Genomic DNA, 26,356 nt, shown 5'->3' on the forward strand with positions numbered 1-26,356 from the left:
AGAATCATCACAAAAATAGCCAATTTGCTCGTCTACATATGACGGGAATTGTCCATTCATTGTCAGTGTCATTTAGGACAAAAATCTACACTGTAGCTGAAGGTCAAGCATAGGGTTAGAAGGAATTATACAAAATCATAGAAACCCACTATAAAGTGCTAAGGGAGGACGGAGAAGGCCAATTTAAAGAGGTGTGTTTTTAGTTTTTGTTTAAACATGTTGGTGGAGATTTTTTTTCTTTCTCTTATCAACAAGTCAACTAGTACCAACAAAGTCGACTAGTGGTTTTATTTGTCGACTAGTTGAATAGTCGACTAGTTGCTTAAAGCCCTATGCTGTACATCTCGTCCCTCACAGCCAGGCTAGAATTTGCAGTAAGAAACGTTGCGAAAAGCCGACCTTCACATTTTGACCGTTTACCCTCCCCCCATTCTCATCAGTGACCACTCAGGGGCGTGGAGAGAGAGTGGAGAGCCTGTGACCACATCCTGCAGGGGACCATACCGCCATTAAAAATAAATGAAAGGTACACTCGGATACGCCACCTGCGGAGTGGAAACCCCCCCCCCCCACAGTAGTAAACACAGAGAGCCCTATTCTGTTTGAACAAATCAAAGTGATCAAACAGCAGAGACAATAGGGAAGGTATGGGTGCACAAGAGGAGGATGGCAGGCAGAGGAAATGCTCCATGACGGATTGTATTCTCCTGTGTGGAGATGATTTATGGCCGCCGCAGTGTGTGGAGGATTGGGGGGTGTGGGGGGGGGGGGTTCAGCTCTTGGGTGGGAGATCAAATCAACTTGTTGCTGTTGTATGAAATGAATTAAACCCTTTCAGGTGTTGCACTGCCCTTTTTGGTCAGTCTGTGGAATTACTATTAAAAAAATGTTTGTTTTTTTTAGGTTTTTTTTACAGTAATTATGTTACACCCATTGCTGTATACATACTGGACACCATTGTCTGTTTTGTGTTGAATGATGTGTTGTCTAATGCCCATAGTATGTCTTACAACTGTTCCAGTCCATAGTATGTACTTACAACTGTTCCAGTCCATAGTATGTCTTACAACTGTTCCAGTCCATAGTATGTCATACAACTGTTCCAGTCCATAGTATGTCTTACAACTGTTCCAGTCCATAGTATGTCTTACAACTGTTCCAGTCCATAGTATGTCTTACAACTGTTCCAGCCCATAGTATGTCTTACAACTGTTCCAGCCCATAGTATACACTTACAACTGTTCCAGCCCATAGTATACACTTACAACTGTTCCAGTCCATAGTATGTCTTACAACTGTTCCAGTCCATAGTATACACTTACAACTGTTCCAGTCCATAGTATACACTTACAACTGTTCCAGTCCATAGTATGTCTTACAACTGTTCCAGCCCATAGTATACACTTACAACTGTTCCAGCCCATAGTATACACTTACAACTGTTCCAGCCCATAGTATACACTTACAACTGTTCCAGCCCATAGTATACACTTACAACTGTTCCAGCCCATAGTATACACTTACAACTGTTCCAGCCCATAGTATGTACTTACAACTGTTCCAGCCCATAGTATACACTTACAACTGTTCAAGCCCATAGTATACACTTACAACTGTTCCAGCCCATAATATGTACTTACAACTGTTCAAGTCCATAGTTAACGCAGCTACACAGAATACAAACTACACTCTTTTTTTAAACAGCTCAATTCTCATGTAATATTCATTCAATATATAGTGTGAATCTCTCCTCTGGGAATACAGGGATGGGGGGGGAAGAGAGAGAGAGAGAGAGAGAGAGAGAGAGAGAGAGAGAGAGAGAGAGAGAGAGAGAGAGAGAGAGAATAGAAGATGTGCTATAACAGATGATCTCCACATTGCAATCTTGACCATAGAAGGTTGTAGATAATCACTCCTGAGGCAATATTACAAAGGCGATCTGCAATCTGTTCCCCAAACAGGTGCACACATACTGTACTGTAGGTGCATGTCTCCCAGAAGTGAGAGATGTTACCTGGACACAAAGGGAGCAGGTGGAGTTCAAAACTAAAATATATTACTCACAAAAATGTGTGGAAAACATATTGGATTTATCATGAAGCCATTGGATTCCTTTATTGAATAGCTCTAAAAGAAACTCGGTTTTCCATTAATCTTCTTTTTTCTTTTCTCAATTTCTTCTTTTTTTTAAACAGACGGACCGATCTACAAGCCCACAACGCGTCACGCTGCGACGTGCTGAGAGCTATTTTTCAGCATTCAAGTGTAAAATGACTTATACTGGATCTCTTGTCCACTAGTCCATTCCTAACGTTCTAGTTTTTATTTGTTGACGATATAGTCAATATATTTAGTCTCAGTTTCAGTCATCGTAGCTTAGTTTTCGTCAGGGGAAAAAAGGTAGCCGACGAACATTTTTCATCTCATAATTAGTCGAGGAAATCAACGCTGGTTTGACACAGAAGAGTTTGACAGTGTACACGCAGCGGGGTGTCAAGAATGGATGATGTGTGCTCAGCTCACACCGACAGACTGCTGCTTCGCATTAGAGAAATATGTACACGACGACGCAGGCAGCACGGTGTCATGCAACACTTGTTTTGGAGAGGATATAATTAAGAGACATCAATTTTCAGCTGACTGCGGGGTTGTGTGTGTGTGTGTGTGTGTGTGTCTCTCTCTCTCCCTCTGTTGGGGGGGCACCATTACCATTGGCAGCTTCAAACGGCAGAACTGTGAGTGTGAAATGTGATTGGGTACAGTACGTGTTCTAACAAGGGTCAGGTGGTGAAAATGGTGTAAAATTAGATTACATAGGATTAGATTGCGCTTTATAGTTTGTTGATTTGCTCGTTTACATACGACGTAAATGTTTAATGTGCATGGCGTTTAATGTGTTGATGTTTAATTTATGTCATATTTAGCGGAATGTTGACCTAATTTCTCCGTTCATTGTCAATGGCAAATCTTGCGACGTGTGGGGACAAAAGCTGTATATAAGGGGGGCCTGACGCCCCTCAAAAATAGCTTGTTCTTGAAATAAAGTGACAAGCCCTGTTTTGACAAAATTTGCGTGTGACTTTATGTTCAAAATAATGCAACAATACTAAGCATTTGTGACCAGTGCCAGTGATTTCAACCACAAGTCGGCACAGTTCATATACAGTTATAGATCAAAATACAATTCATTTCTTTTTTTGGTGGTTTTCGTTTTTAGCCACATTAACACAGTTGGAATGTTAAAGAATGTTTTTATTCGTTGTTGCAATTGCTTAAACAAGTCACTATGTCTAATGTTTTAACAATTGGGTTAAGCAATGCTAACCAATGCTAATCAGAAAATCAGCTTTCCTTTCAAAGTATGCAAATTCCGCTAATTCCGCTTTTTTGTACACAATCGTTTTTGAAGATAATACTAGTCTTTTACTAACTGGCTAAATAGCAGAGAAAGAAGTATTAACCATCGTATTTTGTAAAAAGTGTGTTTATTTTCGGTCCGCCTAAAGCTAATGTTCCAGATGGGGGCACTGGTGAATCAGAACAATGGAACATGCTTCCTGTTTCCAATAGCAGAAGAAGAAGACAATGTAAACATTGTAACACTATGTCACCATAACGTGGCTATTATTAGTTACTTTGGAATGTACCTGCCATGAAAATTAAGGTCATAATAACGCAGATCACATCGATATGTAATATAGCGCGATATGTACTTGTTCTAGCTACATGATTGATATCAATATAATGCTAAACGTAGCTAAAAAGCTATCGCGGGGTTGCCAGGTTCTGAGAAATAAGCAATCCGGTATATGAATACAAGCCCAAAATAAGCGAAAATAGCCGATCTACAACAATACAAATCTTGTCCCTGGACCTTGGCATACATTATTTTCTGCAGACAAATAATAATAACAGGCTAATATAGCTATTTTATTTGTAGGCTACTCATCTGGAACATTTACATAGGCCTGATCTAATAAGGGTCCACTTGGTTACCAACTCTCCATAATCAACTACACTTTAAAAACAAGCCCAAATAATCAACTACACTTTATTTTTGTCAAATACATTTTTTGTAATAAATTATTATAAAATTGGTACAGTAGGCCTATGCATTATTTTTCTTTAGAAACAAGGCCAACTAATTATAATAAGCAGACATGGCAACACTGCTGGTTGAATAATGGAGGAATGAAGGGAAAACAGCGCCCCCTAAAGTCACAGATCACTGCTGAAATATTAGAAGGGATAATTCTGTACTTTGGGGTTTCCAGTTCAACAAGTTTCAAATGGTCATATCTTCCAATTTCAATGAGCAATACATCATATGAAAGGTTACAGTGTGCAGTTTCAGAATATGAAAGAACTGAAAAATGACCATGGCCCCCTTGTATATTAAACCACTGGCACTGGTCACATTTATCCATGAAACGAGGCGCTTCACTGCATGCTCTTTGGCTTGTAGTGTAGCTAAATTCAAACGGATTATTATACGAGTGAGATGCAGTCGTCCAGTGATTTGCATCGCCGTCTGAATGAATGATAGCTCCAAGCCAGCAAGTAGACAAGTCTTTCTCTCACATGACAGATTTAAAATGCTTTAAAAGTGCACCTCTAAACGCTGGTAATAACCACAAACACTGCTGAAGCGCCCATCTTACGAACGGACGTATATTAACCACAACGTTGTCAATGCTGCCAAGACACATCAAAATCAGTTCGACGGCAAAGCAAATCCTGAATTAATTGCAAACGTAAATAAAAAGGGACCCCACCCCCCCAAGAGCAAAGATTTGAGTTAAAAACATTCACTCTGAAAGAACATAGATTCAAAGTTTAGCGCCACATTTTCACGAGAAAAAAAACCAAACAGCAGATCTACAAGCTGCGCTACGAGCTTGCAGGTCTGCTATTTTTTCCAACAGCTCAAAGCTTTAAATAACGGCTAAAACGCACCAAAAGGGGTTCCCGTCCAGAATAGTTTAACAATCAAGGGAGATGGAGGGTCCAATACTAATCAGAGAGTCGTACTACTAAACCTCTTCTGACTCCCCCCCCCCCCAGGCACAGACACACAGGCTGTATAATATGAAGGAACCCCCGGGGGGGTCGCTCTGGAGACGACTAACCACTCCTGAGCCATCAGCGGAGGGAACGTTGCGTCACATATAGGCCTCCGAGGGGGTTAAACTGCTCAAGTGAAGTGAAGTCACGCAGCACTGCAGCAGCGAGTCCCAGAGCATCGTATGCACATTAATGCACCCTGTCTGCACGCGCGCACACACACACACACACACACACACTGACCTACACATGAACCCGACAAAACCTATGTATGTGTCTATGTGCGTGTGCCGCCCATAGGAGGCCTTATAGCTATATGTTTCACCAGTTTCAATTGAAACGGGCCTCACACCCTCGGGGGGGGGGGGGGGGGGGGGGGGGGGGGGGGAGAGCAATGGCTGCATGTGATATTGAACAGTCAAAACTATTTGTATCAATACGGCCGCATCAACAAAATAATTATGTCATAGGTATATGGGGGCCCTCATATTTGGTCTTGAAACGGGCCTCCAGATTCCTAAGGCCGCCTCTGCGTGTGCGTGTGATTATATGTATGCTTTCGTACATCTATAGGTGACATTGTGTGAGGGTGTGTGCATGCGTGTGTGCATGAGGGTCGGGGGTCGGGGGGGCTGCTGGTGGTGTGTGGGGGGGGGGGGGGGGGGGGTTGGAGGGATCATCTTTAGCCTCTGGAAATGTGACCTCAGCTAAAGCGCTGTGACCTTCACGGATGTCACTGCCACACGTCCCCAAGACCCCCCCCCCCCCCCCCCCCCCCCAGAGTGATGACAGACACGTCAACACAGCCTGGCCTCTGGGATGTAAAAGGAACCGGGAATTTTGGGGGCCTCCCAGTCATGGTTCTCTCGCGTGTGTGTGTGTCAGTGTGTGTGTGACCAGCTCAGTGGACTTGGGGTTAAACGTGTCTGTTGCCGAGTAGGGCTGACCTCGATTAGTCGAATAATCGATCGGAACGGGTCTCAGTCGACTGACCACCTCTTAGTCGATGTTCATCAAAAAAATATATATATTTATTTTGCCCCAAAAAAAAATATATAAAAATACAATATTTACAAAAATATACAAAAATATTGTATTATTCCACTAGGTCTGTGGGGGACATAAACACATTTGAACATTCTGACTGTTCAAATCTCCAATGTGCATGTGGAGTGTGTCTGCCTGTGTGGCAATGTGCCACTGCCTGTGATTTGAATCGCACAGTGCGCTGGCCTGATAGACTCCAGAATCTCAATCACACCTGCTGTGCTCAATCTGGCTAATGACAAGCCTCTCAGTTGTTAGAAGAGTCAGAATGTTCAAATGTGTTTATGTCCCCCACAGACCTAGTGGAATAATACAATATTTTTGTAAATATTGTATTTTTATATACAATATTTTGACTATTAGTCGACTAACAGCAAATGTATTCATCCATCAGTCGACTATACAAATCCTTAGTCGGGGACAGCCCTATTGCCGAGACAAACAACGGTCACCAAATCCTTCCCTGCTTGGCATCAGTATAAGTCCCTGTGACATGCTATAGCGTCATGTCCAGGGTGTGTACTTGTTGTATATGTGCGTCAAGCTAACGCTATACGCTAACAGGAGATCAGCTCCTGACCGGCCACTCTGACAGTATGCAAAAGGAACTAAATGGACCCCGTTCGTGTACTGTCAGGGCGAGTTAAGGTGATTACTTGGAATTTCAAAGTTTGAAAACCATTGGTCAAACTTTGAAGATTAGACTCTAACATGACTCGAGAGTTGGCCGTCATTAGGCATACCTTAATGTGAAAAAATGTCAATAAAGTGGACGGTTCCGTGTCTTTAAAAGTTACGGCAGTTGATTACAGGAATGTAAAACTCAACGGCAGCACGCTCCGTTATACCGATACAGATTGTACACTTCTGCTCTTCTGGTTTCCAGGAATTGTTTTCTACATCTGAAGGGAAGTGTGGAGGAAGTTGAGGCCGTTTGATGAAGCAACGGGGCCGCCTGGTTCTGTGCTCCCTTGTTTAATGTGTTACTTATTAAACCTGTCTGTCTGTCTGTCTGTCTGTACCTGATATGGACCGACACAGATAACAGGAAGCAATACTCTATAGGCTTTACGGAGAGGTATGGCAGAGTGACAGATAATACCATCTGCTTTTGTCCCACGCTCCCTCTTTAGAATTTCCAGCAACTCTTAATTTCACTCTCTCTCTCAGATCCATCTCGTCCTATCTCTCTTTCTCTCTCTCTCTCTCTGATCCATCTCGTCCTATGTCTCTTTCTCTCTCTCTCTCTCTGATCCATCTCGTCATATCTCCTCTCACACAGCTGCGCAGTCATTTGGCCCACTCTGTCGGAAAGCCTCCCGCTTGAAAAGGGTCATTTATATACTGTATATTATATATATATAAATTCCATATCCACGCCTTCAGACTTATCGTCTGCATTTTTCTACTTCTCCATCACAGACGCAGAGGAAGTAATTTAGCGGTGGGAATATGGAGAGTGTCGGGCCAGACGGAGATAAAGATGTGTGTTCTCTCCTCCTTCCCTCGGGTGGAGAGAGAGAGAGAGAGAGAGAGAGAGAGAGAGAGAGAGAGAGAGAGAGAGATGGGACTGTGGTTTTGGTCCGCAGGCAGCCCAGAGGATGGGAGTGGGGCGGAGGAGGGAGCTCCGGAGGTAGGGTTCGGTTTACAGCCTCACACGAACACGAGGCGGTGTCGGGCTGGCAAAACCATATACTATTAGAGCTAGAATCCCCTGCTGCATTAGCTGTCATAACATAGCCACTCTTAAGTGGAGGGGTGTTTGAGAAATTGCCGCCGCATGGTTTCAGCTCCACGCCAGGGAGCGAGTGTTTTTCGTATGCTAACAGGAGGACACCAAAGCCTCAATCATACTGTGTTATATACGTACCAGTGCCGTGTACGCGCCGGAAAATGCATTTTCAGTTTCTTTTTTCCTCACTTGCCTTAATACAGCTTCAATCTGAATTGGTTAGTGAACAACAGGCAAAAAAAATAAAACAAATCAAATCAAATAATCTCTGAGGTCGACTGAGGGGTCTCTGACTTAACCCATTCTGGGCTTCGGGAACCCCCATTGGTGTTTTAAGCATTATGTTATGCTTTAGCTGTTGAAAAATAGCAGATCTACAAGCTCGTAGCGCGGCACTTGGTGCCGCGCTATGAGCTTTTAGATCTGCTATTAACAACAACAACAAAAAAGTTTGCCCTGAAAGAATATATTCAAACATTTGGGCCACATTTTCATGATTTTTTCACGATTCTAAATAAACTTTTCAAGAGACTATGACTAAAACTAAAAGAGGGGAAGAGGGAGTACTTATTAAATTGCTCAGCCCTGTGAAACCTCCCTTCCTCACCTCTGGGCTACAGCATGGATTCAGGCCTACTACGAAAAAAGGACAACCTCTCAACAACACAGAGATGTGGTCACACAGGGAACTCCATATTTGGGCAACAAGTCCACATTTGCGATTATCTTTTGTTGAAACGCGGAACTCCATATTTGGGCAGGAACTCCACATTTGGGCAAGGTTTGGGGCGGACATATACATACATGAGCTTAGCCCCCCAGGAGCCATTATACGCCCTACAGAGAGACCGTCAACATATAGTCCCTCTCAACTCGGGAAGGGAGCGCACACAGACCTTCTCCATGTCCGACGCTGCTCCCCGGAGGAGGACGCCGCAGGGCGTCCCCTACGCCGACCTCCAGCACTTCGTCAACGCCGATGGGCTGCACCTGTTCTGCCGCTACTGGGCGCCGGAGGGCCCGCCGAGGGCCCTCGTCTACATCGCCCACGGGGCGGCGGAGCACTGCGGGCCGTACGACGAGCTCGCACGGAGACTGGCGGCACTGTCGCTGTTTGTCTTCGCACACGACCACGTGGGCCACGGGCAGAGTGAGGGCACCCCCCGCATGACCGTCGGGGACTTCCAGGTGTTCGTGCGGGACGCCCTGCGCCACGTGGACCTGGTGAAGGCCCGCCACGCGCCGGGCCTGCCCGTCTTCGCCGTGGGACACTCCATGGGCGGCGCCGTGGCCATCCTCGCGGCGTGCGAGCGGACGCCCTCCGAGTTCGCCGGCGTGGCCCTCATCGCGCCCCTGGTCCGGACCAACCCCGAGTCGGCCGCGCCGTGGAAGGTGTTCCTCGCCCGCGTCCTGGTCCACGTGCTGCCCGGCTTCCCGCTGGGCGCCATCGAGTCCCGCTGGATCTCGCGGGACCCGGGGCGGGTGGCAGCCATCAGGGAGGACGCGCTGAACGCCCGCGGGGCGATGTGCGTGGCGTTCGCCGTGACGCTTGTGGGGGCGGCGGCGCGCGTGGAGAGGGCGCTGCCGTCCGTCGCCTGGCCGTTCCTGCTGCTGCACGGCGACGCCGACAAGCTCTGCGACGTCCAGGGGTCCAGGCTGATGTACGAGACGGCCCCCAGCCAAGACAAGACGCTCCGGGTGTACGAGGGAGGGTACCACGCCCTGCACCAGGACCTCCCCGAGGTGGCCGAGTCCGTGCTGAATGAGCTCGCTGGGTGGATCAAAGAGCGCCTGCCTTCTGCCCAATAGGACGCCCGTCTCCTCCTCTGCTGCTGCCTCCTGCCAATAGGACGCCTGTCTCCTCCTCCTGCTGCTGCCTCCTGCCCAATAGGACGCCTGTCTCCTCCTCCTGCTGCTGCTGCCTCCTGCCCAATAGGACGCCTGTCTCCTCCTCCTGCTGCTGCCTTCTGCCCAATAGGACGCCTGTCTCCTCCTTTTCACGATTCTAAATAAACTTTTCAAGAGACTATGACTAAAACTAAAAGAGGGGAAGAGGGAGTACAATTTCCACCACTGCTTTCTCATGACATTCAGACAGTTGACAGGATGGTTCCCACTATCATAATTATTTACCCCCACATATAAATGTGACATGGTCTCTCTTTATGCTTATATAAATGTGACATGGTCTCTCTTTATGCTTATATAAATGTGACATGGTCTCTCTTTATGCTTATATAAATGTGACATGGTCTCTCTTTATGCTTGCACAACATCCTTGTGCAGATAATAATCTGGGGACACTGCCAAAGTGGAGAGGACAGAATATTAGTCCCAGACTAATTGATCAGATATGAGGCTAGTGTGTTGCGTCTACTGGGTAGATACTAATGATTCATTTTCCAGTCTGGCTGAGATGCTGCAACCTAATTCAATCCATCGAGCTGGGTTTTTTTCTCCCCCCCCCCCCCCCCCCCCACCGTCAGATAAGTGCTGTAATTAATTGCATTAAGAGTGGGGAAACTTCATTAGTAGCGATACACCTCTACTCCGGATGTACCTCGTCTGTAAAGAGCAGCTCAGATCAAAGTTCCGCGGTGTAGAGAGTCTAGACGAGACAGATGAGAATCCCTCCAGAGATGTAGAAGATGTTCAGAAATGAGTACGTAATCAAAGCAACAAGCACAAAATGCATGGTGAACATGTCGTGAACCCTGTAGCATCCATATTCTGGGCATGTCATCATCATCATCATCATCATCATTTTTCTAGATCATTTTTGTCGAGATCATGGCACGCCGATCTACAAGCTCCCATGTGTCACGTTGCGACGCATTGTGAGCTTGTAGATCGGCTCTTTTCAAATGGCCCAAATGTATAGGGTTGAAGTGGCTAATGTATGTTTTCTAATCAAAAAATGTAATCGCCAAAGTAACTAGTAACTAAAGTTTTCAAATAATTGTAGTGGAGTAAAAGTAAAAATGTCAGATATCACAAGCTCAGAACGTGTGGCAATGCAACCTCACCAGCAGTGGAGGTTATAGCAGAGATTGTCAACGGCTAAATTGGAGAGAAAATAAGGGGAATGAATGCCCCCCAAAAGCCCTAACAAATACAACAGGACTAAATACACCCTAAAAATTCAATGTGCAGGTATATTAGTCAAAGTGGTGAATCTGTTCAGAGGACATCACCCACTCTGACACAGGCTAGTTCACATTGCTGACCGACACAAAGACCACAACACAAAGTACAAACGGAATGCTATGCTTTTCAGATCCATCCTGTTCATTACCATTTTACTCAAGCACTAATTTATGCTCACGTGCATGCAGCGTAGAGGAAAAGCAAATAGAAAAACAATAACAAACGATCTTTTTTATCCTGGAAAACACCGCAAGGGCAACTGCCGATGAAAAGGAATTCACTAATCACCAGTCTATAGGAGGCTAACGGATCATTCATCATCATCATTGTTGTCTCCCATACGGAGGGATTTGTAGGCGGTTTACTGTATAGCTTTCAATGTGACACTATAGAGATGCATTCGGTGTCATGGAGCTACAACGATGTGAATCCATGTGCTAATAAAACCTAAAATAGATAACCCCACATTATTTTTGCATGCATATACAGTGCATGATTTCACCCATGCTGCTCACAAATTAGCATACTTCTCATAGTGGAAGATTTAAGGAATCATGGAAACAATGAAGCGTTTATGAAATGGAAGAAGCCACTAAAAGTACAAAAAGGGAGCTTCTTATAGTCGTCATACTAATGTACTGTAGGGTAGTTAGTACCACAGTTATTAACTTCACATAATATGTGAAATTAATGACTGTGGTAATGCCAAGTGAACCGTCACCTCTGGACTAGCTAATGGTTTGCTGCCTTGCTCTTAAACACTTTCAACCTGAGGCATGTCATTATAAGCAAAACGTTTGAATGTAAATATAGGCTTATTTTAAACACGGCAGGCTTTTTTTTTTTTACGTGAACTGGAAAACGAACTCCAAAATCAGCCTGCAGGTTTGAAGCATTATGTTATACTTTAGCTATTGAAAAATAGCAGATCTACAAGCTCACAGCGCGGCACCGAGTGCCCCGCTACGAGCTTGTAGGTCTGCTATTTTTTGAAAGATCGTGAAAATGTGCTGCAAATCTTTGAATATATTTTCTTTCAAATCTTTGCTTCTATAGGGGGGTTCCCTGGAAACAACATATTTTCAGATGGGGGTCGGCGGGCCAAATACAGATCATTCTGGGCGTCTTTGACATGAAAAAGGTTGAGCACCACTGACATAGAAACATAGGTTTTTCAGAAATGTTGTAGAATCTGTAATCATTAAGACAGGCAGTGCATGGCTCAGGGGTAGAGTGGCTTGTAGAGTGGCCGGTTGGGAACCGTGCAGGCTCCCAGTTCCATCCCTGAGGGCTCCCGCAGAGTTAGTGTCCAAGTGTCCTTATGAGCAAGACTCTGAACCCCTAATTGCTTCCCGGTAGCATAATCAGAAATGGCCATTAAATAAAAATCGGTATTGGAACGGCTTAAAAATAATACTGATTATTTAATCAGTTTTCACCAGCAAAGAATTATAATTAAGAAAAATAATTCTACATTTAATTTGTGTACTGATCTCATTAAATAGTCATTCAATCGTGAAAACAGACACTTGGAAAAGAGTATATGGCATGTATTGATTGATTGAATACTTTATTTCCATTGTGGTACTCGGAATATCGGAATCGGTCAGAATCGATATCGGCAGATATGACCCAGCAAATAATCGGAGATCGGATATCGGTCATCATTTCATAATCGTGACAGTGCACCGGCCCTGAGCAATTTGGTGCCCTAGGCAGGATTTTTCGTGATGCCCCCTTAAAACATGACCATGGCCCCCCTTGTATTCTAAAGCACTGTTTTTTCTTTTTTGCCCCCCCCCTCCTCCCCCCCCTCATGATGCCCTAGGCCAGGGGTACTCAACTGGCGGACCGCGGACCGCGGACCACCTCTTTGCGGACCACCCAAAAAAAGAAAAAAAAAAAAAAAAAACTTTTTTTTTTAAAAAGTTAATAATATAAATAACATCAGATGGTACATTTCTCATGTGAAATTGCTGCAAAGCCCCCCAAAATGTCCCCCAAGGGCCCCCAAAATTCTGGCGCGCGCTATGCGCGCGCGCAGTGTGGCCTGCCAGGGCGCTATGCGCGCGCGCAGTGTGGCCTGCCAGGGCGTATAACTCCCGGCCTGATTTGGAGTTCCACTCCGGGCCTGCACTCCGCACCCCATTATTGGTTGGGTGGAAGGCGATCTGATTTGTATAAGCTTGGCTTGACCATACTAAACGGGCATAGAGCCCCGCTCTCCGATGGACGCCGTGCATGGGACCGGACCTCGGTCTTATTCAAAAAAATATTTGTGGACCTTCATCATTTCTAGTTGAGGACCCCTGCCCTAGGCAACTGTTCTGCCTGATGGGAGGGCCGGCCCTGATCGTGCACCCTATATAAATGCACCATTTTACAGGGATGGGGCCCATTACTGGCTGTTTGGGCGGGGGTATGGTATCATCCACCCCCTAGCCCACTAAGCTACTATAGCATCATACCACAGTTGACACTGATCAACATGTTACTGCAGCCTGATGAACTCCTGGGGCCCAGAGAGAGAGAGAGAGAGTAGAGCCGTGCTTCTCAAACACTACATTAATCCATTTAGACCCGAGGCCCATTAATCTTTTTTTAAAGGCTTCTAAATCAGAGTTTTCTGAAGAAAACAATGTTTCTATATCAGTGGTTGTCAAACTATTTCATGTCAAGGACCCCAAAAATGATATGCATTTGGCCGCCGACCCCCCCATCTGAAAATATGTTGTTCCAGGGACCCCCCCAGAGGCAAATATCGCTCTGAGAGAACATATATTCAAAGACCTGCGCCACATTTTCCTAATTTCTCAAAAAATAGCAGACCTACTTGTAGATCTGCTATTTTTCAATAGCTAAAGTATAGCATAACGCTTAATAAAAAACTGCACCAAAAAGGGGTTCCCGTCCCGAACGGCTTAGACCCGAGTTAAAAAACATTCACTTTGAAAGAATATATATTCAAAAATTTGCGCCACATTTTTACGATTTTTCAAAAATAGCAGACCTACAAGCTTGTAGGTCTGCTACTTTTTCAATAGCTAAAGCATAGCGTGACGCTAACACCAAAAAAGGGGTTTCCGGCCAAAATGGCTTAACGACACGAGTACACAAGTTAGATCCACAGCTGTGTTGGTTGGGATCAATAAGATATGCAGCCGGAGAGGCCCGGTAGTTAGTCGGGGCAGCGCCGCAGCTGTCTACTTGTTTATTCAGAGCAACGAGAGCTCGCTTGGCTGTAATGAGCTTCCTCGTTAAAGGTGTGTGTGTGTGTGTGGAAGAATGGATGGGGAACGTGAGCGGAGGAGACAGTCCGTGCGCGCATGTGTGTGTCTGTGTGTGTGTATGCGTGCGTGCATGCGCTATATTTTTAATCTGAGCTTTTATCCTCAATACTATTTAAATAGTCTTGAGAAAAAATGCTGCTATTTGTCCCAAAATAAACGTTATAACTGGATAACATGTACAGTACATAACGATGCAATGTGACATAGCTCTGTACACTTAATGCTGTACCCGCTCCAACTGTATATACTTTCCACATTTTCAACTGTTTGTATTGTATTTTGACACTTGCTTTGGCAATGTAAACGTATGTTTTCTGTGTCCCTGTGTGCGTGCATGCGTGCGTGCGTCTCCTGTGCTGTAAGGTTTTATGTTTTGCATTTGCACATCACGTATCGTATATACAGTAGATAATATTGTCATGTCACGTATAGTGTGCATCATGTCAGAGATGCATGGGATGTGAATAAAACCATGGAGTGGTTACAGAGCAGCAATAGGGGACGAGAGACCCAGCTCAATGTTGGCTCGGCACGATGGCAGGACTAGCAGCTCATTGGGATGGATAAGTGCGACTGATCGCTATACAAACAGGGGGATTATTAAAAATGTTATGGCATTTCTGTTCCGGAGCGCCGCTCCCAAGAAGGGGCTCTGTGTGTGTGTCTGTCTGCATGTCTGTCTGTCTGGATGGAGCACGGAATGACTGTTTGTAGGACGAACCATTGACCCCTGGGGTCGCATTCGGGGTCACACACACACACACACACACACACACACACACACACACACGACCACGCCACATTTTCAAGATTTTTCAAAAATAGCAGATCTACAAGCTCACTGCAGTGCAGGTGAGGGCCGTCTGACGCTCAGGTTACCAACTCTCCATGGTTTAGGACCACTGGTTTGAGAACCACTGCTTCATGCTCTCTCCTAGTTTGCCTCTCTCCTCCTCCTCCTCCTCCTCCTCCTCCTCCCCTGTGTCTCCTCCTGACAGCCAGCTAGTCAGTCTAGTCAGTCAGTCTTGGCTCTTCGGGGGATGTGGAGGGGGGGAGGCAAGTGGGTGGAAGGACGGACGAATCGATCGCCGCGAGCACAAGAGGAAAGAGGGGAGACTAACTGGAGCTGTAGACGGAATTACTCGGACGGTTCCCCGTGGGGGGAGTCGTCAAGACTACCGTCCTGCTGGGTTGCACTTGCACGCAAACAACACTACACAGTCCCATGCAAGGGCACACACACTTGCCAGTCTGTGTGTGTGTGCGCGCGCGCACACACACACACACACACACACACACACACACACACACACACACACACACACACACACACACACACACACACACACACACACACACACACACACACACACACACACACACACACACACACACACACACACACACACACACACACACACACACACACACACACACACACACACACACACACACACACACCTGCTCAAGGACAGAGGCGGGGATGGAGGGTCAGGATTATCATTGAATATAGAGCCGGGATAAACCCTGCGGACTACAGTATGGTGTATTTAACCCCCCCATGTATCCCTGGTCTAATATGAGATTGTCTCCATGCTCTGCACCACCAAGGTCACACACTGTGAACAACAGTGGTGTTAATGCAATCAGAGAGTCAGCTGTGTTCTCTATATACCTGGACCAAGAAACAAGCGGGTCAGCGGGGTTAGACCGGTGGGGGATTGGCAGAATCCCACTCGGCGCTCAAATCGCCCGGAACGGAAAGTAGGTTGCCTATAGCGTGGTCTGTGCTCATGGGCTATCTATAGCATGCTGTAATGATAACCCGGTATGCAATGTAATGTGCCCATTTCATGAAGTCTTATGGAACGGATCTCGCATGGGGGAATTATTATGAATTCATTCTTAAAACAGCTTTTAATCTACTCTCTCTCTCTCCCTGAGGCCTATTTATGCATGTATCTATTGGTCCCTCTATCAGTCAGACAGACAGACAGACAGACACTCACTCTTCTAGACCAGGGGTTCCCAACCTTTTTTGGACCAGGTACCCCTTTTGCGGTAGATATTTTTCCAGGTACCCCCTCATCCTCGCAACACAGATAACAATATATTTACAACCACAAGCAGTGTTTCCTGCAGGAAAAAGCTTTGGCATGGTGCTGGGCGCAGGCCGCAGGGGGGCCTTCTTGCGTCGAACATTTTGATTAATTAATTAATTTGATTCAATAATTAATGAATAAGATTAATAAATTAAGATTGATTTGTATTATTGCTCTTGTATTGCTATTGGAGACACTGGGGGGACACTGGGCAGGCACTGGGGAGGCACTGGGGAGACACTCGGGAGGCACTCAGGGAGGCACTGGGGAGGCACTCGGGGGGGACACTGGGGAGGCACTCAGGGGGACACTGGGGAGTCACTGAGTGGACACTGGGGAGGCACTGGGAAGGCACTGAGGGGACACTGGGGAGGCACTGAGGGGACACTGGGGAGGCACTGGGAAGGCACTGGGGAGGCACTGGGGAGACACTGGGGAGCATGGGGAGGCACTCAGGGGGACACTGGGTAGGCACTGGGGAGGCACTCGGCTGGTCACTGGGGAGGCACTCAGGGGGACACTGGGGAGGCACTGGGAAGGCACTGGGGAGACACTGGGGAGACACTGGGGAGGCACTGGGGAGACACTGGGGAGCATGGGGAGGCACTCAGGGGGACACTGGGGAGCATGGGGAGGCACTCAGGGGGACACTGGGGAGGCACTGAGGGGACACTGGGGAGACACTGGGGAGGCACTGGGGAGACACTGGGGAGGCACTGGGGAGACACTGGGGAGACACTGGGGAGGCACTCAGGGGGACACTGGGGAGGCACTGGGGGGACACTGGGGAGGCACTGGGGAGGCACTGGGGAAGCACTGAGGGGACACTGCAGGAGGCACTGGGGAGGCACTGGGGAGAAACTGCAGCCACTGGGGAGACATTGGGGAGCCACTGGGCAGACACTGGGGAGGCATTGGGCAGACACTGCAGGGAAGACACTGGGGTGGCACTTGGGGAGGCACTGGGGAGGTGACATTTCATATCACACACACCATGATTCACAAGCCTTGGGTACCCCCTGGCTATGCGTCGCGTACCCCTAGGGGTCCGCGGACCCCACGTTGGGAACCGCTGTTCTAGACCACTGTCGGTCCCCCTTGTTTGCAATGCTTTGTTTTTAATTATTATTTATTTCAAAACATTTTCAAAAAAACATTAAAAAGAAATATGAGACAAGCGATTGAAGATGGAATGGATGGATAATTTACAGTTTGATTTCTTTGTTAAACGTACTACTTGTTTATTATTTAGGTGAGAACCTTTAATTAATGTGACTTTTTTTTAATTCATTTTTATCGTGCAAATAAAATAAATAATTTCAGTTAAGGGTTTCAGAACATACTGTAATTTGGGCCCGGCTCTAGGCCGGTGATGCTTAACCCACTTTGGGCGGGAACCCCTTTTGGTGTTAGCATCATGTTGTGCTTTAGCTATTGAAAAATAGCAGATCTACAAGCTCATAGCGCGCCACCAAGTGGCGCGCTACGAGCTTGTAGGTCTGCTATTTTTGAAAAATCGAAGAACGACTGACATAGAAACATGGCTTTTTCAGAAAACTGTCAGCATGTAGAAGGCATTTTCTGAATCTGACCACGGACCCCGATAACTGAGAGTTCTGGAACTGCAGTTGGTTTCTAAATGTTCCGAATAATTTAGCTGGGGGCTGGTACCCCCCCTCAAGGACCCCTGGGGGTCCCCGGACCCCACTCACTCCAAGCAGAACCACTGCTCTAAACTATACCGGTGCTACATTCTGGGAACCTATAGAAATCAGAACTTATACATATCGTATGTTAGGAGGTTGGTCACATCCTGTGTATCAAACGTCCCTATAACCGAGAGCAGTGGAATGCTTCACAGCGCCGGCTCCCTGCCATGGAATAAACCTTGTTTTGACCAAAAAATGCCATCTGGGAGAAGGAATAGGAGATACAGGCGATTGAAAGAAACGGATATAATGGGTGTTTGCGATGACGACGATCCCAGTGTTATGACAACAGCAGCTAGCAACCCGATGCTAACGTGAGTAGCATTGTGACTTGATCAATCGAAAGCGCAATGAAAGCGCAATTGCCATTGATCTACGCCGGCAATGGCGTTAAGCGTAGCATTAATTAATGCGGGCGGATTTTGGGTTAAGGAAAAATAGCCAATCTTGAAGCCCGCCACATTTTATGACGACAGACAGACAGACAGACAGACATAAAGACAAGGGGACAGAGGAGAGAGACATGGGGCTTCTGAAATATAGATGCAGACAGCAGAGCCTCATCACTGGGTCATGCCGTGACATTTGGCGACTTATTTGCATACTGTCTGAGTCATTCTAATCCAAAGTTCACATCCGAAAGGACGGAAACACTCGGTTTGGTGGTTCTCCATACCAATATACTGCAGGCTGCCATTTTGAACCTGCGACATCAGTTCTCAGGGGAAGCTTCAATAGTCCTGTACCGGTGAAGCCCGCCATCTCCCCAGGGAAGGGGTTCAGGTTGCGTGTGTGTGTGTGTGTGTGTGGGGGGGGGCTATTCTTTGAAGCTGCCAGGGAAGTCCACACGGGATATAAAACTTTTCAACCCTTTTCATATCAAGGTATATTATTTATTCAGCATTTGACCCAAAACTAAAGAATATTTTGTTATCGTTGGATACAGTTTTGTCCACATTTCCATGCTGTATTGATGTGGTATACTGTATACCATTAGGAGAGATAACGTGCAAACAATGGTTAAAACAACAATTATCTAATTGTGTAGACTTCTTGTAAATTAAGTAATGCGGATGTTTAACCCATTTTGGGGCGGGAACACCTTTTGGTGTTTTAAACATTATGTTATAATTTATCTATTGAAAAATAGCAGATCTACAAGCTCATAGCGCGCGGGTGGCGCGCTACGAGCTTGTAGGTCTGCTATTTTAGAAAAATCGGGGACAGCTCCTTCCCTGGCAGACGGATGTTGGCTGCATGAGAATGCACCTGCTACGACTAGAGTCGTTCCTGATACCGATACTGATACCGGGTACTCCGGGCCGATACCACCCTCAAGTACTCTTACTCGGTTACCGGCCCCCCTGTTTTTGGTACTGACCCGAGTACCGAAACATCCAATTGACACTAGGCTGAACGAATGCAACGGGAGCAAGTCCGACCCGACACTGCGGCAAAAACAGCTGATCTACAAAATTACAATGAAATGAAATTGGAGAGAAATGGGGTAAAATTAAGTGGTAACTCAAAAAAAACTTGTATCAGTACTCCGTATCGGCGAGTACTAAAAATTAAGTATTTGTCTGAAAAAAAAATGGTACCGGGACAACTCTAGCTACGACCGACATACAACTCAATTCTCGCTATAAGTTTGAATGTGCCTCAGTGGGTCAATATTATACTTCTCTTTTCCGTACACGCCGGCCGCGCAGAGAAAGCGGCTCGACAAAAACAGACGGTGACATTTCGGTAATGCGCCAATCGCTTCACAGCAGGAGTTCGCTGAAAAGGGTCAAATCTAGATTCTGATCAGCTGCTCTGTTCACTGCTGCTGCTGAATCAATGGAATCAACCCCCAGCATTGCCGTTCGACAGAACAGACAAAAAAATAAAAAAGGAGACAGGGGGGATATAATTAGATGGGATTGTTTTGGGCCATAGGAAATGTCACCGTGAGAGTGAGTGACTGAAGATGACATTGATAGTATAAGTCATGCTTTTTATAGTCCATTTGTACGACGGCGTCACTCAACGTGAACAGACAAGCTCACAACATTGTGACGACAAAATATCAATCAGGCTTATCTTAAAGAGTGGGCTGGGTTTCTCCCTCTCTCTCCATCTTACTCACTGAAGTCTTTCACCCGTTATAGATATTTTTGTCTCTGCTGTCTTGGTACCGTATATATATATATATATATCCCTGCAGGGCTCAATTAGCCACAGTGAAAATAAGTTGTTAATAAAGGGGCAGCTATATTGAAGGCCCGGCCATGCACTGCATTCACTCGCAGAGCGTGCACACGCAGGACTTTCTTACAGATAAAGGCGGTAGGGAAGATTCCCAGCAGGAATTGAGCGATAGTGTCATCGCGGGGCGCGGGGCCTGCTGCCTACCCTCTGCCAACTCCCATCAAGTAGGCGACGGGGTGGCAATGGGGAAGGTTCTGCAGTAAGCTGGCATGATGCCACCACCAGAGCACTCTCTCAGCCTGGGGCCACAACACCACTCTGTAACACGTTTATCCTTCAACCACTTAAACAGGACCCTTATGGGTCCATATGGTTACATTATGTTGTACACTCTTTCCAGTTAAGTATTCATTGCTCATATATAATATAACCCACATGCATGATTCTAATGAGCTCAGCCTTTGCGGTACTTCATGCAAATGAACGAGAAGCGGCTCTTTGTTGCTTTAATCAACAGATAAAGAATGTAATATCCAGGATGAGCCCTTTCTCTTGACATATTTTAGCATAGATAACACCGAGTAAATGAGGGGCTTCAAGTGAGGAGGGGTGATCCTCGTTTGTGTCCCCCGAGCAGCACATCCTACGTTTGGCCCTTCTAGAATATATCCTGGAGAGATAGTACTGCCCAGAGCAGTGGTTCCCAAGCCGTTTACCATGTCAAGGACCCCCAAAATTATACGCATTAGCCCGCGGACCCCCAATTTGAAAATATATGCCAAGGACCCCCATAAGAGAAGATTTTTAAGGCTCTATAGGGCACCCGGTTTGACCTGAATTAGGCTTCGGCACCCCCATTTAATGGCATTTATATCTCTGGGACATCAATACATATTGTAAAATCAAACTTTAATTTAACTCTGAGAGTGTACAAATGGAACCCTGACGTGTCCATTTGGTTTGTACACTCTCTGAGTTACAGACCCATAAGGGTCCATTTGGTTCCATTTGTACTCTCTCTGAGTTACAGACCCATAAGGGTCCATTTGGTTCCATTTGTACACTCTCTGAGTTACAGACCCATAAGGGTCCATATGGTTCCATTTGTACTCTCTGAGTTACAGACCCATAAGGGTCCACTTGGTTCCATTTGTACACTCTGAGTTACAGACCCATAAGGGTCAATTTGGTTCCATTTGTACTCTCTCTGAGTTAGACACATAAGGGTCCATATGGTTCTATTTGTACTCTCTCTGAGTTACAGACCCATAAGGGTCCACTTGGTTCCATTTGTACTCTCTCTGAGTTACAGACCCATAAGGGTCCATTTGGTTCCATTTGTACACTCTCTGAGTTACAGACCCATAAGGGTCCATTTGGTTCCATTTGTACACTCTCTGAGTTACAGACCCATAAGGGTCCATTTGGTTCCATTTGTACACTCTCTGAGTTACAGACCCGTAAGGGTCCATATGGTTCCATTTGTACTCTCTCTGAGTTACAGACCCATAAGGGTCCATTTGGTTCCATTTGTACTCTCTCTGAGTTACAGACCCATAAGGGTCCATTTGGTTCCATTTGTACTCTCTGAGTTACAGACCCATAAGGGTCCATATGGTTCCATTTGTACTCTCTGAGTAACAGACCCATAAGGGTCCATATGGTTCCATTTGTACTCTCTGAGTTACAGACCCATAAGGGTCCATTTGGTTCCATTTGTACTCTCTGAGTTACAGACCCATAAGGGTCCATTTGGTTCCATTTGTACTCTCTGAGTTACAGACCCATAAGGGAGCTGGGCAATATATTGATATTACAGTATCAATAATGTGATACGAGACTAGATATCATCTGGGATTTGGGATATCGTAATTATCATGACTTGTTGTTGCCATTTCCTGCATGGATTTGATCACTTAATAAGCTTAATTTTATACTATAAATTTGACATTATTATCGTCACAATATGGACGTTGAGGTATTTGGACGTTTATATGGATGATTATTCTGTCCATGTCCTATGCGTACTGTACTGTCCTCACTGAAAGGCTGTGTGGGACACATTTTCAACCTGTCAATTTGTCAGACGTCAAAGTTGTCAACCGGGCTCCTTGACCCATTACAGTAAAGATCCATTTAAACCCAATAAACTGTGTCCTCTGCTCTCACGGTGACTATCGTGCGTTCTTGTGAGACAGCGAATCGAGAGCATGATCAGATTACTGCCAGTCTCTTCTTCCTCCCTCACCAGGTCTGTGCGTCCCCCTTGACAGCACGGTTACTCAGTCCTACAATACAAGGACAACATGCATGGCCAAACTAAATCTAAATGTGAAATGGGTATAAGAGAAACACAACGATGGTCAGGGAAAGATAGAGAGGGAGTGGGAGAATGGGGTGAGTAGAGCAGTGGGAGAGATCGATGGTTATTCCCACGATGTTGGCTGTGAACTCAGAAAGCCTATATCTAAACTACATGGGTATCGGATGTGGGGTGTTGCAGAGGATAAAGATGAGTTGTATAGACCGATTCCGTAGCGGGTCTCATGGTCGCAGCCTACGTATTTCCTGTAGGTGGACTCGACGTAGCTGCGGGGGTAAAACCCTCACCAGGCGCACCTCTTCCACTACAGTGAACGGCAGAGTGACTGATGTTAGTTTGCCTCAAACTTTACTCCTTTACCTGCTTTTTTACTAACACTAACATTACAAAGATGCCCAGAACATCGAGATGAACCTGTGTAGTTTATGGCTGCTCCAACAGTAGTGGCAACATAAAAATAAAATAAAAACGGAATGTCTAATACCCACCGCAGTGTCGGAGACCAGAGCCATTGAGCAATGGTTGAGACAAAGCAGTGAAAGATACATAACACCAGTCTTACCCAATACCAAATATTTCTGTTTTATTAACACAAGGCTGCTGTACTTTATACCTCATACTTTAAATGCTTAGTATGAGGTATAAAATACAGCAGCCTTGTGTTCATAAAACAGAAAGATTGGGTATTGGGTAAGACTGAAATTATGTATCTTGCAGGATTCTTCACTGCTTTGTCTCAACCATTACTCAATGGCTCTGGTCTCAGCCATCGCGGTGGATATTAGACATTCCGTTTTATTTTATTTGTTATGTTGCCACTGCTGTTGGAGCAGCCATAAACTACACAGGTTCATCTCGATGTTCTGGGCGTCTTTGTAATGTTAGTGTTAGTAAAAAAGCAGGTAAAGGAGTAAAGTTTGAGGCAAACTAACATCAGTCACTCTGCCGTTCACTGTAGTGGAAGAGGTGCGCCTGGTGAGGGTTTTACCCCCGCAGCTACGTCGAGTCCGCCTACAGGAAATACGTAGGCTGCGACCATGAGACCCGCTACGGAATCGGTCTATAGAGCGTCGCAGTCCCTCCCCCTTTCAGAATGACGAGTGGCCCAGGAAATCTCCATTCATTTTCTCCATAGGCTTTTCAAAAAGTATTTATATAAAGACGGTTACGCCGCGGACAAAGCCCACTCGGATCGTGACAAATCGTGACAACGAACGCAATATTTTGTGACGATCAAATAATTTGAAAGAAAATAAAGGCAGGATACAACACTATTTGTTTTGTTTTTCTTCTTACTAATTATTGTTTGTTGTCATGATTTGTCACGATCCGAGTTGTCTTTGTCCGCGGCGTAACCGTCTTTAAATAAATACTTTACGTCATTAGAGGCAAAAACTACAGTGCCATTGTCACATTACCACTACTAAGCAGATCTACCATTTCACAATACACATCGAGATTCCCCATGACTTGTGAGCTTTTTAGATCGGCTATTGCGGAAAATGTCAAATAAATCACAAACAATGTTGTGTTTGTGTAATTTGCTTGTTCATTGTATTACCCTATTGGCCTGAATATAAGACTACATTTTTTATCCCCCCACCAATGGAAATATCCTAACAAATTATTATAATCGGGGACTAGACTATTTGACATGCAATGTTCTTTTTCCACAAATGAGTCTTGAAAAATGGCGGTCGTCCTTATAATCAGAGTCGTCTTATGTTCGGGGAAGATACTGTATGTTCTTTTCATATAATTGAACTATTGGTCAAAACATCAGTAGTGGTCTGTGGTGGGCTAGGATTCTCCGAAATCGGTACCGGCCCCAAGAATATGGCATCGGTCGGGCTCTAGTGAGGCGTGTGTCTGTGCGTGTGTGTGTGTGTGTGTGTGTGTGTGTGTGTGTGCATGTGTGTGTGTGTGTGCATGCGTGCGTGTGTGCGTGCGTGAAAATACATGCCGTTCTATGGGTGGCGGTTATAAAACTTGATCCGTTCGCCCGCAGTAATCTCTTAACCCAATCAGACCTGAGATCAGATTCTAAAAAATGTCTTCCAAATCCTGACACTTTTCTATGTCAGTCGTTCTTCGATTTAAAAAAAAATAGCAGACCTACAAGCTCGTAGCGCGCCACTCGGTGGCGCGCTATGAGCTTGTAGATCTGCTATTTTTCAATAGCTAAAGCATGACATGATGCCAACACCAAAAGGGGTTCCCACTCAGAATGGGTTAATGCCTGTTCTAAAAACCAGTGCCGTACAATATTAATGTGGGGGCTCAGAGAGAGAGAGAGAGAGAGAGAGAGAGATGTACGCTGATCTGCATCTACGGAGAACGAGCCGAGCTGAGATACAGCTCGGGGGGGGTGGGGGGGGGGGGGGGTAATGGGGCTGAAAGGTGTCTGGCGTTGTTCGTAAGGCGCCGCCGCTCCGATTCATGTCTCCAGTTTCACTTTGTGTCCTCTCCGCATTCATTAGTGACCCGGGCCATACTGGTGCAGTCAGGGTCTCTTTTGTTCCCCGCTGCGTGATGACATGCATGCTGTCATCTCCGCTTTGATTAAAGATCAGAGCCGAGAGGAAGCAGCCTGTTCGATATAAATCCCCGAATGGGTGCGGGAGAAAAAAAAAGAAGAGAACACAGTCTTTGTCTGTGAGAAAAGACATAGATTCAGACAAATGAGACTGAGGCTGGCAAATGAGAAATCGCCGGTAGAGTTAAATGTGTCCCCAGACTCCCCAACTCCACGATTACCTTTGGTGTACCGGTGCTGTTGCGTGGAGGTCGGTGTTTCTGAGTGTATAACATTTTTTAGAAAAAAATGTTATACACTTTTTAAAAAGGCTTTAATGTATAAAAAAATATGTATAGAAACTGGCGGTCACAGCCTTTTTTGCGATAGTGGCGATGGAAGAGTTAAGAGCTATTTTAAGCATGTGTGCAACATGACAACTGTTTTAAAGTATTGTACAGTGACAACTAAAGTCTCTTTAATGTTTATGTTGTAGCTACTACAAAACAATCTAAAATAAAGGGATTTAAGATCATTAAAGCTGGACTGTTGCCCGAGTCCAATGCACGCACAGATGGCTAGCCTGTCGTCCAGCCCTGAAAAATGACACTCAGAAAGACAGGTCGGGAGTAAACTCAATGGCGAGGTGTGAAAGGGTTAGAGAAAGATAACCGGAATAGCAGGACGATGATGGAAGCAGAGAGGCTGTTGCATTCTGGGCCTTGGACTCCAGGCTGTTGCATTCTGGGCCTTGGAGTCTTGGACTCCAGGCTGTTGCATTCTGGGCCTTGGAGTCTTGGACTCCAGGCCGGCTCAGGTCTACAGTACGCTGTGTGACATTCGTACAACGTTGTCAGAACCTGGAGGCACCGTACCCTGACAATTTGGCAGCCTCAGCGGAGCGAGTGCATTCACTCGGTTTAATGATAACTGTCAGGAATAGATTATGTTATGTGATGAAACTCTGCCTCGTATACTGTACGTACTGTACATAAATTACACACAGCCAGAGGACAGCGGGAGAGTGTGCACTTAACTCCGGTCGGTCGGCCGGTCTGGTACTTTTTGAATAAATTAATTTCCACTTACAAAAAATTTTATTAAAAATACTGCAAGGCACAAATAAATAATGAATAAGGAAAGTATCTAATGATATATGAATAATATATTTTACATCGTATATATTATAGGAATCGGGTGTACCCTAGGTGGGGGGGGGTTGGGCGAAAGGGCC

General features: G+C 45.7%; 2 protein-coding genes across 4 annotated transcripts in view; one reads left to right on the plus strand and one right to left on the minus strand.

The window, feature by feature from the left end:
- The window catches only part of vav2 (vav 2 guanine nucleotide exchange factor), a 279,748-nt gene that overhangs the window by 141,437 nt on the left and 111,955 nt on the right, over positions 1-26,356 (minus strand). The gene's annotated exons all lie outside the window — the stretch shown is intronic.
- Positions 8,747-9,652, plus strand: LOC310879591 (monoglyceride lipase-like; the record flags this gene model as incomplete). Its single annotated transcript, XM_083794362.1, has 1 exon — positions 8,747-9,652. One exon carries the CDS (start codon positions 8,747-8,749, stop codon positions 9,650-9,652), a length of 906 nt encoding a protein of 301 aa, XP_083650488.1.

This window comes from Protomyctophum parallelum, assembly GCF_964188405.1.
Source record: "Protomyctophum parallelum genome assembly, chromosome: 21".
In the NCBI taxonomy this organism is placed as follows: Eukaryota; Metazoa; Chordata; class Actinopteri; order Myctophiformes; family Myctophidae; genus Protomyctophum; species Protomyctophum parallelum.